Source organism: Coenobita brevimanus, chromosome 61, assembly GCF_032717465.1.
Source record: "Coenobita brevimanus isolate Jiangsu-jjx chromosome 61, ASM3271746v2, whole genome shotgun sequence".
Lineage (NCBI taxonomy): Eukaryota > Metazoa > Arthropoda > Malacostraca > Decapoda > Coenobitidae > Coenobita > Coenobita brevimanus.
The window spans coordinates 13,659,017-13,674,479 of NC_137014.1; the positions used below are offsets into that span (position 1 = coordinate 13,659,017).

The 15,463-nt window shown below is 41.8% G+C and overlaps 1 protein-coding gene across 2 annotated transcripts in view; it reads left to right on the plus strand.

Annotated features, from left to right (window-relative positions):
- The window catches only part of LOC145403810 (uncharacterized), a 103,350-nt gene that overhangs the window by 55,847 nt on the left and 32,040 nt on the right, over window positions 1–15,463 (plus strand). For both annotated transcript variants that reach the window (XM_080275488.1, XM_080275490.1), the window contains exon 7: window positions 12,567–12,738. In XM_080275488.1, the coding sequence (XP_080131614.1) occupies window positions 12,567–12,738 (172 nt within the window). The remainder of the gene's footprint in view (window positions 1–12,566; window positions 12,739–15,463) is intronic.

Genomic DNA, 15,463 nt, shown 5'->3' on the forward strand with positions numbered 1-15,463 from the left:
CCGCACCCACCACCATCCCCCCCCCCCTCTTTTTTTTACCCCTTCGTACACCCTACGGGCTTTTTCTGTCCCTTAAATCGAACCTGTAATAGGTAACGTATGCCTTCCCACCGCCAGCACCGTCCTACCCTGAATGTCCACTATCACAGAATCTACTCCTTCCGTGGCCAGCCACCCAACACTAACCCAAACGTCCCTCCCACTCCTTTCTATCCGCGTCACCCATTTATTGACGTCTCCAGCCTCGAATATTAAGAAACTAACATTTATCAGCCAACCTACAGTACAATCCCATCTGCACTGGATGTACTTCCTCCGTTAAGTTCCACCACCCACGACACCCCAGCAGCTTATCCTGCAACACTCCTCCCGTTCCTCACCCCCCACATCCCACCTCCACAACACCATCCTTTAAATATGTCAGCGTTATTCACATCTCATAAACAATTTCCTGTATATGGCTGATTGTTTAGTAGATAGGCTTGACTTTAAATCTGATTATGTGGATGAATTTGATGGACCCGACACGTTATGAAGGTCGTGAAGTAGATAACAACCTCATTCAAATTAGTGCTGACAACTAGATATCACCTGACCTGGTATGTTGCCTTAATGAACCCGATCAAGGCTGGTGCAGGTGTGTAGACGACGTGAATAATTGTGAATGAATCTGAAATGGCCTGGCAACCTGAGCCTGAATGGACCTGAAGAAGTCACCTGATTTTTTTTTTTTTTTAATAACAGAACAGAGGAAGGAAAAACAAATGAATAAAAAAAAAAATCCATACACCAGATTACTGGTGTCCTCTGTTCAAAATATCTGTAACAGTTAGACTTGAACAGCTGTAGGTTGAAGTTTGGAGGGAAACAACTCTGGGGATTTGAGTTCCAAAGAGATGCAGTTCGGGGAATGAAAGAATTCTGATAGGCAGAAGTTCTGCAATATGGCTGAGTGACATTCCAGTCATGAGCGCTACCAGATGCCCGTGTAGCACGAGGGAAGGCATGGACAGGTGGCACCATGGACGCAACTTCGTCTGGGCATTTGCCGGGAAAATATCTGTAAAATAATGCAAGGGAGGCAACATTCCTTTTTACTTGTAGGGGAGGTTTATTTGTAATGGCAGGGTTGTTAATAATTCCAACAGCCTTGTTCTGAATTTTGTGTAGTTGTTTTAATGCAACCTCTCCACATCCATTCCACAAGGGTGAGCAATATTCAAGCTGAGAGCGCACATGACTCTTATAAATTATAAACTGCTCATCAGTGAAAAAGTTACGGACTCTGTACATCAATTGGCTCTAAATGGGTATGGATAAGCCTGACTGGACCTGAATTGGGCTTAAGGGTCCTGTACTGACCTAACTGGACCTGTACCGACTTAACTGGACCTGTACTGACATAACTGGACCCGTATTGACAACTGAGCTTGCCTGGTCCTGAGTGAAGAAAAACTTAAACTAGCCAAAATTAACCAAACTAGATTCGTAGTAGTGTGAATAATGTTAATTTGACTGGACCAGAATGGATATTAGTGTCGAAACTGAGGTGACTGGACCTGAATGTGATGAGCCTGATTGAAACTGAGTGGCTAAAAAGGAACTGAATAGGCCTGGAATGACGAGTTACATAAATAGACATAGATTACTACTGTTGGACATGACGTAGACTAAAATGGTACTAAAAATAGTGTGACGACCTGAGTGGATGGTAACCACGTCATCCTGAAGACTTCATCTCTTACATATACCGGATGATTGTATTCACCTTAAGGATAGCCCCCAGGAGAAAAGTTAGCTGGAAATGTATTTAACCCTTCCATTTCCACAAGTTAATTCAAGGCAGATAAAACAGTTTGCAAATAGCTGACGTAAAACAAATATTTCATCAGATTGGAGGTGTTGAAGTTGACCAAAACTTTTTGATTAGGTCGAATGAATGCAAAGGGTCGATATGAATCTAAATGGGCATGGCATTTCAAAGGTAGTTGTTCTGACGATTCTACCGGCACGACGCGGGTACACGGTCAGCGAATGCACTTATTTGAAGTGTCACCAGTAACTGGAATGTAAATTATATGGAATATTATTCACTTTCCTCTCCTTGCATGAAATATTTGACAGTACTTCCCGATGTTAAAAAATAGAAATGATGATGATACTGGTGACTAAGGATGCGGATGACAATGATAACAATGAGTTATCGTTGTTATGCGAGCTGGTCCAGCGTCGTTGGAGGGGGAAGGGTTTTGGTCGGGTGAGGAGGGGGATGAAACAGTTAGGGTGGAGTGGACGTGTTTGGCATGGGCATATTTGCGAGGGAGCAGGAGGCGCTCCAACGCATCTCCCTTACCAGTTTGTATGCATGGCATGGGACCTGAATATAAATTCGATTGTTGCGCATCGTGTTCTGGGGTGAAGATTGGAGTTTACTAGAAGTATATTATCTGCCTCAGTTACTCTGTGCAGTGCATAGACATTAATCCAAGGTCTTTTTCTCCTGTATAAGTTGCGTTTGTCCTCATCACTACACTGGCGCCGTATGTACTTAATTCTGTCTACCCTCGAACGATTTTATCCAGTTTGTGAAGGGTATATCAAATTCAGGGGAATAAAGTCACCCACCATGAACTCCATTACTACATTAACGTCATCATTATATTCAGATTACTTCCAGACGATTGTACTGTACAAACCTTAATCCTCCTCCACTACGAGACGGCTTTCGTTAGCAAGAGAATGTAAAAGATGTTAACATTATAGTGAAGGGGTTAAAGGCAACATTTTAATAACTCTATCAGTGGTGTTCCAAGATGGGTGATAGTCTCTTATGTATTCAAGCTATGTGGGTATTAAAAAACTAGTTGTCTAGTAATATAAGAGCGTGATAGTGTAATGTGCAGAATAAAGTCGACGAGGTGTCAGATAGTTTCCTGAAGTCCGAAAGAATACGGTCCAAGGGAAGAAAGACCGGATATAATTGTGTGTCCCGAGTCTGGGGTTTCGAACACAAATCATGGCTAGCGTTGTCACTCACATAGCCTCCAAAAGGACAGTATTGCACACCAGCTATTCACAGAACCCGTGGTAGTATTCTGACTGGATCTGGACCATTGATTACCTTTCTTTCATAGCGAGTTTCTGTGCATTACACCATATCCCCTTGTAAATTGATCCAGAGTGTCAGTATTACAACTATACAAGTAACATTCCAGGGAATTTTATAGTATCACCCCCCCAGTATGAAAAACATAACGTACAAAATCTTGGATTCCGTCTGATTTTTAGTTTACTTGGTTCACGAAGCAGTTTTTGGGAGTCAAGTATTCAGTTGTAAATTACACAGTCAGTGAGCTAGAATTTCAGTTTACCTCCATAACTAATTAAGCTAAGTTGGACTTGAACTCGTGCAACAAAAACAGAGAGCCAAAATAAATACTAACCATTGATAGATGCCTGAAGTATAAGAAATACTTCTCGCATATACCAACGGTGACTCTGATGTCAAACCAGTAACATAAACGATTATATAGTTAACATCTGTGTGAAACAGTAATGAACAAGACAATCACCCCACTTCGTGAAAATTGGACAACCAAATGAGAACCATTGAGCGTATATTTCAGGCAGAGGTTAAGCCAGAGGACAGAGAGCTCAAAAACCGGACTGTCGGGCCTGCAGTGGGACGTCTGGCAACTTTTGGCCATTGCGGACATTTATGGTGGGTGCTGTTACTCCGTTCATTTATATTCTACCATGTTGGTATACATCCTCCAACACACGCAAACATATCCATTGCAACACTTGCACTTATTATGGAGCACACTTATTGAGCAATAGAGCATAAGACGAGAGGATAACTGCAGTAGGCCTGTTGGCCCATGCTAAGTAGCTCCTGTAGCTACGCCTTCATGATTCGTACTTGACCAGCACGGGGGGAGGGTAATTTTTGCCATCCCTCCCCTCTCCGAGGCCAAGTTTCGGTTCTGCAGTGGACCTCATACCAGCTGTCAAACATTACTGAACATATAGCGCTGTATGGTACATCTTTCATGGGGGATGATGTAAAGCCATACATAAATGTGTGCCATAACTCTGGTACTTGTAACCTCCCCATTTAGTCACGAATAAGTGCAATGGAAAAGATGAAGAGCCGTAGCTTTGTTGTATCTCCCAGTGTGGTACGCGAAGTGAACTCCAAAAGGACGGAAATGTCTGATAGGTAATGGTGAACGAACATTAACGGAAAGTAGAGGTAAGACGACAGAGTTGTGTGATGCAGCGTGAGGAAGGGCGGGGGTGTTCGAGGCATACTTTGGGCGTGGGTGCGTTGTGAGGGGGTACGAGATGGGCTGGCTGTGATGAACATAGATTGGGTCTAAGACAGTGTGTGATGAGCAAGGGGGGGGGGTTGATGAGCAAGGGTTGGACATGGTGTGATGAGCAGGGGGTGGGCAGTGTGCGCTGAGCAGGGGATGGACAGTGTGTGATGAGCAGGTGGTAAGAAGCATAGAATTGGAGAGGATGTGTATAAAGGTATACGAGTGTAAAGGAAAGCAAACGGCAACAGGCTAATGGTCTTTTTAGGCCTTTTGTTAAAGGATAGGTCATAGCTAAAGTGTCTGTTCTGAGTCAAATGGAATGACAGCAAAACAGGGAGGGTAAGATGTGAAGGACCGGGTCCGGATAAAAAAACCTTAGAGAAGCTCCTTGGACAGAAGTCTGCTAGATTAGATTAAGTTCGGGTGGGATTGGGTCGGTTAGTTTAAGCTGAGGAAGTAAGGTTAGGGTAGGTTGGGTTAGGACAGGGAAGGGTAGGGTAGGTTAGGAGGGACTGTTGTTACAGGAAGCTTTTGTCCGATACTCGTGAAGGGCAGGGAATGAGAGGCTTAATGGAGGAGATGGGCAGGGTGTCCGAGGCAGTGGGCAGGGTGAGAGCGGTATGGTGAAAAGAGGATGATTTTTCGTGGTTGGGTGGGGGTGGGGATGAGGGGCTGAAAGCGGCCTTGACCGCGGCAGCTGCCAACGTCATTTAGAAGCCCCACTATTTGTCCCTTCTTTCATTCGCTCTTCCGGGAACTCACCCGAAGTGCGCTTTGGTTTGCACTACGGGCATGGTAACTACCTGGGTAACTCCACTGTTTTGAGCCATCTTCCATCGTTAGCGTCGTAGTCATTATTATTATTTATCATTATTGTTATTACTCTGATCCTCCACTTTTGCATATTTCCCATGAGTAATGGGAGGGGAGTGAAATGAAGAGTTTTAAAAGGCCAATTTTTCATCGCCTTGTTTTTATGAGGATGGTTAAGTGAGGCCTTTTTGTATTTACTAATTGTCTTTTAGATGTATCACAGATTCACAGTGCAAATCAGGGTAGCTAAGTTGCCAGGTGTTGTTGGTGTTTGGGTGGCAGTGCAATGGAGATAGCAGAATGAGCAGCGGGTAAGGCTGTGGCTGATAATTCCCAGAGGGGGTTTAGGATGCTGAATATGCCACACACGGTGGGACAGACGGACAGTGGAAGTGTACAGTGTAGGTTTGGTTAGATGATCGTTGCGGACAGGCTCATTCATTCCCCTATCTTCCACTTTGGGATGGGAGGGGGAGAATACTTCCTCGTATCTCTGCATGTTGTTAGAGGCGACTTAAAGGGGCCATTGTATCTCGTCTTTCCTTGCTCTCATCTCTTCTGTCCTACCCCATTTCTTGATATTTTCGTGTTCCTTCCGGCCTTTATTTTCTCTCTCCTTCTGTCAGGTTAAACATAGGGTTTCATGGCATGAATTGTTTGAGGACACACCATTGGTTTCGACGCTTTATCCCTCCTTTGGTCTAACCTTTCAGTCAGCTGACCAGTCAGCCCACTTTATCGTCAAGCCACTTCATCGACAAAACGCTTCATTGTCAAGTAATGTCATCCTTTCCGGTTTCTGTCCCATCGCTCGTCATATACAGAATCTTTCCATTGAATTAGTGCCCATATGGGCCATTCCCCTCTCCTCCTTCCCTGTGGCTCTTAACCTTTGTAATACGATGACGCCTTAGTTTATTCTTGGTCGCCCTTGATTTTATTCAACTCAGGGAAGATCTATCGTATTTATTCCGCGAACGATATTGAGAAAAATTACCATAGAGAACGTAATGATGTAGGGATCTCCCCCCCCCCCCCATCCTTTGGAGTTGAGAATGAAAGTGTTGGAACCCAGATTCTCAAGCAAACTTATGACGAGTTTCTTGGCGTTCTTAGTTTTCGTAGGTGGGGCACGGAAAGGAGAGTTTAGAGTCCTCTCGTCTTTTTTTTTTAATGCACAAAACAAGTCTTTGTTAGGACAGGGAATGAATTGTACGTTTGTTTGGGAATCTGAACTCTTGCAGAGCTGCTTATCACAGCTTGTAGCAGTCAGTGCGATGACCTGCCAACAAAGTTAACATGTACCGGTAGTTCATATCAGACTGACCGTTATAATAATTTTGAGTTAGGAAAACGAACAAAGTATAAGAAATTTATCACGGATTAAGTTATGAGTGTATGGTAATTATGAAGCCTCAGTATGTTCGATCATTTAGCGCAGACAGTATAAAGACAAATAGCCTATGGCAAAGTAAACAGTACTAGGTGAAAACAGTATGTACAAAGTATGGAAGTATGTCAGAAATAAAATACAGAGTATCTTTAATCACGGTACAGCATGAAGTGAGTACGACTAATTGGTCCAATTTACGTAGATATTACTGCAAGCAGCAAACTTTATACTGAATGACTATATATAAATGAATATACGATGCAAGAAGATAATGTTCTTGGCCAGGAATCCATGTAAGTACTGGGTCCATATGCAAAACTTATTGAAGCGTGTGTCAACGTGCTGGTCTAGTGACAGTGCGTCGACTGTGCGGCACTGCTCACAAGTCCTCAAGTCGTTCATAGCTTGGTGCAGGGCTTCGAAAACACCAATGAGCTGCCCATTACTCGATGCTTGGTTTCAAGAACATGTAGTATAATATACAGTACGTACTGTCTTTATTATTTAGTATGCGTACGGTATTTATTACATAAGTAATACCTGTAGGAACTACAGTATGAAAAAAATTATAAGGTATAATATACAAACATTCATTACAACAGGTACTGTAATGTAGAATCCATCTATTTGTCACTTGTATTGGACAGTACATATACCAACTAGGTTTTAACTAGGTTCCGATAAGTTCTTTACTGTATTACAATAATCTCGCTAATCCGCGATAACGTACTGCTGATTTTGTTAATCCATTCCCCCCCCCCCCCGTTTTGGAGAGACGTTTAGCAGTGAACGGTTTAAGGGAAGCTATACAGTACCTTGCTCTTCCAGTTCGAAAAGTATCTCCTGTTAAATGCAGTTGGAAGTAGCAAGAATGAATTACGAAGAACATCATGGATGAAATGATTCAATCAGTTCAGAACATTCCCGTTTTTCCAAAGGAATTGATTTATAGTACGGATGGAGACGCATACGCGTATGTTTCGTCGAAACAAAATCTGGTGTGATTCCTTCAGCTCCATACCAGTTCACATTACACTCTGCATAACTGCCCCTTGATCATGGATCACTCAACACTCTTAAGGCCTGTTAAACGATTTTTTGTAATCAGCGATGAAACCATACGAACATACATATTTCGTAACTTATGTGGAATATGAAAACAGGAATCGGCATTGTTTGCTAACTTTTGCGAGATGTTGTTAGTTTTTTTGAGACTCCTACCTTCCTTCGTGGGCATTGGCAATCTTTTATCTTATTCCTACTACCTGCTGATTTATTATTATTATTATTATTATTATTATTTTTATCATTATATTATTATTATTTATATTTTATTTTTAGCTTATAGGATGTCAGTAGATATTTATGGGTTAAATTGTAGTCATTAACACCAGCTATTATGAAACTCCTTTGAACTTTGAATAGATATGGTAATCTAGGAGTAGAGTGATTAAGAGAAAGATGTCATAGTAGTGAAAAGTTAAGATGTTAAGTGCACTGATGTGCTCGAATAAAAAATTATGATCACTGAGCAGTTGATTTATGAATTTTGAAGAAAATATATTGTAACCTCTTCTCTGTGATATATATATATTTTTTCTCTCTCTCAATATTATCCTGACTGCTACAAGATGATTTCATTTAGATTAATAAGATCTCCTGCGCACCCCTCCTTCCCACCCTCCCACTGCCCTCACTCCCTCCTTCCATTACATTGGCCCTCTCCATTTCTCACACTGCACCTCTTCCTTCTTACTGTTCACTCCCTCCTTTTATACTGTCCCTCTCTTTCTTTCCCTTATTCTGTTCACTTCTTCCCTCCTTTATACTGTGCTGTCTCTCGCCCTCCTTCCTTCACACAGCCCCTATCCTTTCCTTCCATCACACCATTTACGTACCTCTGTGTCACATGCACCACCTTCCCTTACACTATCCCCTCCCCCCTTACCTTCCTCAGACTGCTCCCTCCATCCCTCAGACTGCTCCCTGTCTGCCTCCACAGTGTCCTCTCCTTTCCTCCCTCTCATAACCCCCTTCCTACCTCCGCCACAGTCCCCTTCTTCCCTATTACACACTGCCACTCCCCACCTCTCTCACATTATTCCATGTACACCTCCGTTATACTGCCTCCTTCCCTCCCTCCCTCATATTACCCCCTCCTTCCCTCCCTTCCTCACATTACCCCCTTCTTCCCTCCCTCTCACTACCCCCTCTTTTTCTCCCTTACACTACCTGTACCTCCTTCATACTACCCTTGCCTACCTTCCTTACATTGCTACCTCCCTCTGCTGTCCACCTTCCCTCACTGCTGATCTCCCTCCCTCCTTTACACTACCCCCACCTACCTTTCTCCCTTTACACTAGTACCTCCCTTTGCTGTTTATCCCTTACATTGCTGGCCTCCCTCCCTCACGCTGCTGTTCCCTTTCCCTTACACTGTCTGATTTCTTGCTCTCATCCTTATACTGTACAGTCTTTTTCCACTTTGCTCTACACAACTAGGTTTTGTTGCATATTTAAATATATCATTTTATAAAACATTCTCCACTACAGTTGATTCTTTCTAGATTTACCTCAACACCTGCTGTCATTACCTGACAGAGCCACACAACATAGTTAGGCACATAAAACAGTCACCACACAGACATTACCAAGCCCTTTTCAGAAGCATCTGACCTCCAAACATCCATTAATGTCAGTGAAGAAACACCTACATACAGTACCTATTTCATGCACCTAACAGTGCAACACCTTGATCGGAACACTATTACAAGTCCTGCCCCCTCCAGACGTCTACCCATCAGAAAAATCCTTAAACAGAACTAAACTCACCCGGCCCTCCTCTGTTACCTGTTCAGGTTTTGGTTGGATGGAATCACAGATTGCACGTGCCCCACTTGTAGAATAGTCACGCTTAACATAACATACGTAATAGACAACTGTGCAATACATGCCACACTAATACACAGACATAATATAAATGGTGTAGGGCACTTATGAGACAACTACATAGGGTTAGTTGCTTGCCTACAGTTGATGAGTCTGCTAGGCAAGATGGCTGAGGTGAACAACAACAATGTGTTTACTCCTATTTTCATGTTTGCTATTGACCCATTCATTCTTTATGCACCACCAGACCTAGTAATGTTAACACTGCTTTGCCCATGTCATTTTCATTCATTACTTTCCTTCTCTATGTCTCATTCTTTGTAACACTGCAGTTTTTGTTACTTCCATTCATTAGTTTCTTTTTCTCTGCCTCATTCTTTTTAACTGCAATTTTTGTTATTTCCATTCATTAGAGTCCTTCTCTTTGCCCCATTCTTTCTGACTTTTTCGTACATTTATTCCTTCATATTTACACCTTTTTCCAAATGGTTTTCTGTTTTCAGGGAAGCACAATCATTTTTGTCTCAAAATGTTCATATATAGTTTACAGCTTCGTTGATCTCTTTATGCAACCTCATTCTCATTACATTACAGTGATCCCTTGGTTATCAAGTGCATTGATACTGCACCTAGTGTGTGATAAAGAAATTGCATGATAATGAAGCACAGAACCAGTGGGATTAATTCTGATTGTTACTGGGTATCCCACATATAAACCCAAATTTTCCCATTTACTACTAATTAGACCCACAAAATACATATGTGCTGTTATGGTAAGTTTAACAAATACTCAGAGGCTTGGTTAGGTTAATAGAAAATGATGAGAGGGCACAGTAAGGAAGTAACACATAACATACAGTATAGAGACCTGAGATGGACTTCAGGTAAGAGGTTTTCAGGCTAGGGGGTGGAGAGTTAGGTGTCCTCACGCCAGGGATTAACTCCTCGAGTAGGGACTCATCTTTTAATCCCTCAAAGCTGTCAGAAACCACAGATACTGCACCATTGTTGTCGTCAGACACCAGCTCAGGTGCGCAGTAACGATGTTTTTTAGCCCAAAAATGCACGATAACGGCAGGAGTGGAGGTTTTCATCTTGCAATGGTAACAGAAACTGCTATAACCTAGTGCATGATAACCAGGGGTTATATATGCTATTACCTTTCTCTCTTTGTGGTATCGTAGATCCACTTCTGGTAAGTAATCTTTTTCTCTTCCATTTTTCATGCATATTTTTGGTGTTTTTCTTATTGTTAATTGACACTTGCAACACTACAGACATCTGTAGTGTTCTGAACTTGTGGTTGGATTAGTGTTGCTAATTTTAACATCACGTAGCACTGACACTAACATTTTATTGTGTTAGTGGGTTCCTTGAGAAACCTATTGCCAGTTGCTAATTTCTTTGAGTTAAACTTTTTGCAAATGTTAGAATTGGTTCTTTAAGGGTAAGTGTGTCAAAACCAGAAACCTAATCTTATTAGACGTGAGTTTTGAGAGAGTAACTCTTGCATATAAACAAAAACTTGAGCAATAGGGTGGAGTATATTGGCTTGTTACTTCATTACTGGAAAAGTAACAATGCAGAATATAAGTTGATGCTGTGTCATCAGTATAACTTTCCATTACAGTACTACCATAGTTAGATTTTTACATACTGTACCTCATGTAAGTGTAGTAGCCCTTATGTGTCAACTGCTTTACAGGACCCTCTTCTAAGAAGGAGAGTGATAGCTAGAATTATCTTTCCCCTGCTTACAAAATCTGAATCGGTTAGGGGTGTCTGTAGTGAAAGTCAGAGTGTTGTAATGGCTTTGCTTGAGTTTGTTTGTCACTGGCTTGAACTGACAATGTGGGTACTTCTGAAAACATTTGAAAGAACATACTGCTGACTCACTTGAGTGTTTGCCATGGCTTATGTTTCAAACTATACACTGCACTTCAGACATCATATGTACAGGTGCAGGCAAAATAAATGGGCACTGCCTTAGCCCAGGCATAAAAGAACTGGGTCATATCTAGCTGAGTTAGTGAGGAAACATGGGGAATATGAGATTGGGATAAGTGAGGGGAAGGTGTTGGGACTTTCCCACCTTATCACTGTAAAGCACCAGTTGGAAATTACCCATTTCTTTTTCCCTTGAGCTAAGGCAGTGTCTCTGTTTCTCTTGTCTGCACTGTACATCACAATGAGTACTATACAGTACTTTGGAACCACTGTGGCTCCTGTTGTATCTCCAGTAATCTTATTGATGCAGGTGACTTTTATGATATGCTTTCACATCAGTGGGAGACTGTGAGGTTTGTAGGTTTGTCACTGTAGCATGGTTCACCTTATTTATTACATATTAATATAATGTTTTTTCTTATAACTTCATTATTTTCATTTTATTCCTTTCATTTTTATGAAAAAGCAAAAATAAGCAATTTAATGGTTGGCAGATATGCTGAAGGAAAGTTTTGCTTATAGTGTATCACGTGAATGTAAAGTACTGTGTTGACAAAGCCTAGTCATACTTTACATTATCTTATCCAATGACTTCAGGGACCTCAGGAATAAGAGTGAACGGGGAGGCTGTCGGTGATCAAACAGCATGGAGAGCCACCATTGGGTGACCAAGGCTGATGCTTGCAAGCATGTTGGAGCCTTTATAAACAAAATGAAATGAAACTTAGTACCTAGTACCTGTAGTAGTTAGAGCTACAGGTTCATCTGGAGCATAAACCTGGCAGACTGCAAACTGAAGTTTTCCTTTCCTGCAGTCCATAATCCTATTTTCCTGGAATAGGGAATTGAGCGGCATTGGTATTGTTGAGCAGTGGAGCTGCCTCATTGCACTGATAATAAATGATCCTAAATTGTATGGAACAATAATTAGCTTGCTGTCTGCCTCTTTTGCAGCTGTTGCACATACATTTTGTTTCTGTTAATTTTAGCAATTACATAATTCCGCCACAAACATTACTTCACAGTCGACCTTAATATTAAAATTACATTTCATTACTGGTACCCTACTAAATTTTTAAAGCAAGTGACCTTAGTCAGTATTCTGTAATACAGTTCTATGCTGTTGGATTTTGTAAAAAGTATTACTAAGACAACAACTACTTTGCTCTTCTTTAATTTTACTTGTGTATTTTTTACTTCAGATGAAGAAAAGCGACTATTAAAAAAAGAAGGGATCCTGCTACCAAGCCATTACCCCTTGACTAAACAGGAGGAAAGAGAACTGAAGCGCATCAGACGTAAGATTCGAAATAAGATCTCTGCACAGGATTCACGCAAGCGGAAGAAGGAGTATATTGATGGGCTGGAGGATAGGTAAGAAATCTATATGTCAGGTTTACAGTAAGTTATGGTGTATTTAAAGACCATGGACAGTAGGTCTTTTCACTTGCTGGCAGCTCTGTATGTGTCATGATATTGAACCATTTCCCTTCTCAAATCCCAGTCTTGGAGATCTCAACACTGAATCTCATCCAAAGTCATTCTTGGTTTGCCCCTGGGCTTTCTGCTTTCCAAATTCATAACTGTGACTCTCTTGATATGTGGTAGCTAGTGGCGACCATCATCCACTCACTCGATGTAGTGCTGCCTGCTTCTTCCTTAGGCTTTATCATTCTTTTTCTGTGCCTGCCCTTCTCTCTTCCTATTTCTCCCATCTTTCCTGTCACTTCTTATTGCTTTTCTTTCCTTTATAGGTGGCTTTACAATGAGTGACAAGCCAAATGGTTTCCTGTAAACCAAGAAACCATTTACAGTGCTGGGTGGTAACCATATAACCAAACCATACGTGCTTCCTACATGTCAACAAGTGGGTTGGTGGAGGGTTAGTGCCCCTCCCCGTAAAACAAATAACTCAAAGTCAAATGGCCACCCCTTACGGGATTATGGCGTCTGGCAATAGATAGATAGATAGACTCTCTTGAATCAGTTACCCACCTGTTTCCTCACAGCATATCCAAACTATCTTAACCTGCTGCTTTGTATCACCTCCCTGATATCCATCCATTCATCCATCCATCATCCAATCCTACGTTGCCCCATGAGGAGCGTAGGAGCCCAGGGCTAGGCTAGTTGGTCCTGACGTTTAAGATAAGAGTGACAAGCCTCACTCGTCCCTGAGTGGCATTACATAAGCAATAAACCCTAACCACCCCTTTGATATAAACCTGCACCAGCTTAATCCGATTGGAGCGCCTTAATTACTCACAAAACCACCAAGCTTCGTAATTTGGTTATATGGTTAACACCCAGCTTAATAAATGGTTTCCTGGTGTACAGGTAACCATTTGGCTCATCACTCAGTGTAGAATCACCCATAGGCAGAAGGAAGAGGAAAGAATGAAGGAAAGAAAGACAAAAGAGGGAGTGTAAAGTCACCTGTAGGCAGGAGGAGGAGGAAAGAATGAAGGAAAGACAAGAGGAAGGAAGGGAGAGAGGAAAGGGCAGACACCCAAAACACCACTACATCAAGTGAGTGGATGGTGAGTGCCCCCACCTACCACAGACTTCTCTGATCTCATGTGTGCCAAATGTTTCCCGTAGCACGCTGTTCTCAGTGTCATCATTCATTGATGCCCTACTCATCCATCTATTTCAGTGCATCCATTCTGGCTATATCCTCTTCTTTCAGGGGCCAAATCTGACCATCATACAGCAGAAAACTTCTCTTACACATTTTGCGGAGAGACCCTTTGCACAAAAGGAGAGCCCCTTCAGAGTCACAAGAGGCAGCAGTTCTCAAAACTTATTACATCCATTCCTCATTCTAGCTATGTAACTATGTCCCCTTCTCCTCCTGCACTCATGTAGAAGTCCTCCACACATCAAACAGCTGTCACCCTAAATAACATTTTCCATTCTATCATCAGTAGCCCGAACACTCAAAATATACTGCACAGTGAAGATTTCTTGCATCCTGAAATATAATGTACAGTACCCCCAACATACATCATATTTTGTGAACCCACTCATACTACACAATGAAGATTTCTCACATTCTGAAGTATACAATACCTCCAGCACCACTGCATATCTTATTACAAGTTGTCAGCTTGTACACATTGAATGGAAATCCTCCTAACTCACTTTTTTCATACTGCACAATACTACATACAGTACATTCTTCCATAAAGTTTCTGCCTTCACCTTTGTTTTACCAGTATTGACTTTAAAAAATCCCTTTGCTTCTTTTCCAGCCCTCTACCTCTTGAACTTCCCTCTAGTCTCCTGTATGCATTCATTCATTCATTCATTCATCATCTAATCCAGTGTTTCCCCATGAGGAGCATAGGAGCCTGGGGCAAGCCAAGTTAGTCCTGACATTTAAGATAAGAGTGACCAGCCTCTCTCATCCCTGAGCAGCATTACATGAGCAATAACCCCAACCACCCCTTGGATATTAGCCTGTCCAGGCTCAATCCTATTGGAGCGCCTTAATTACCCACTAAACCACTAGATGCTATAATTTGGCTGTGTGGTTACCATTCAGCTTTTGTGTACAGGAAACCATTTGGCTTGTCACATAGTGTAGAGTCAACCATAGACAGAAGGAAGAAGACAGAATGAAGGAAAGAAAGACAGAAGAGGGAAGAGAGGGAAGGGCAATCACCTGAGAGCAGCACTACATCAAGTGAGTGGATGATTTCAAACTAAATCATCAGTATACAACAAAATCCCCAAGGTAGCACACTTCCGAATTCTCTTGACAGTGAATTAAGTGTTAGGATAAACAGCAGTGGAATCTACTCTGCACTCCAACATTGCATGAGAATTCCTCGCATAACTCTTAAGAGATGTAATATCCGATTCATATTGTTTCATTACCAACCTGACAATCCATTCATCAGCACATAGCTTTCTCGTAGCCCATTTCCTATCAGTTTTAGCAATATTTAATCATATTAAATAATTAGTATAGGAAATTAAATTTTGAGAACTTGTATAGATAAGTTTAAATGACAGTAGGACTACATCAGTACATTCAGCATTCTTATAGCTCTCTTTTTCATAACATTGATCGTGCAGCATCCCTTGGTTATTG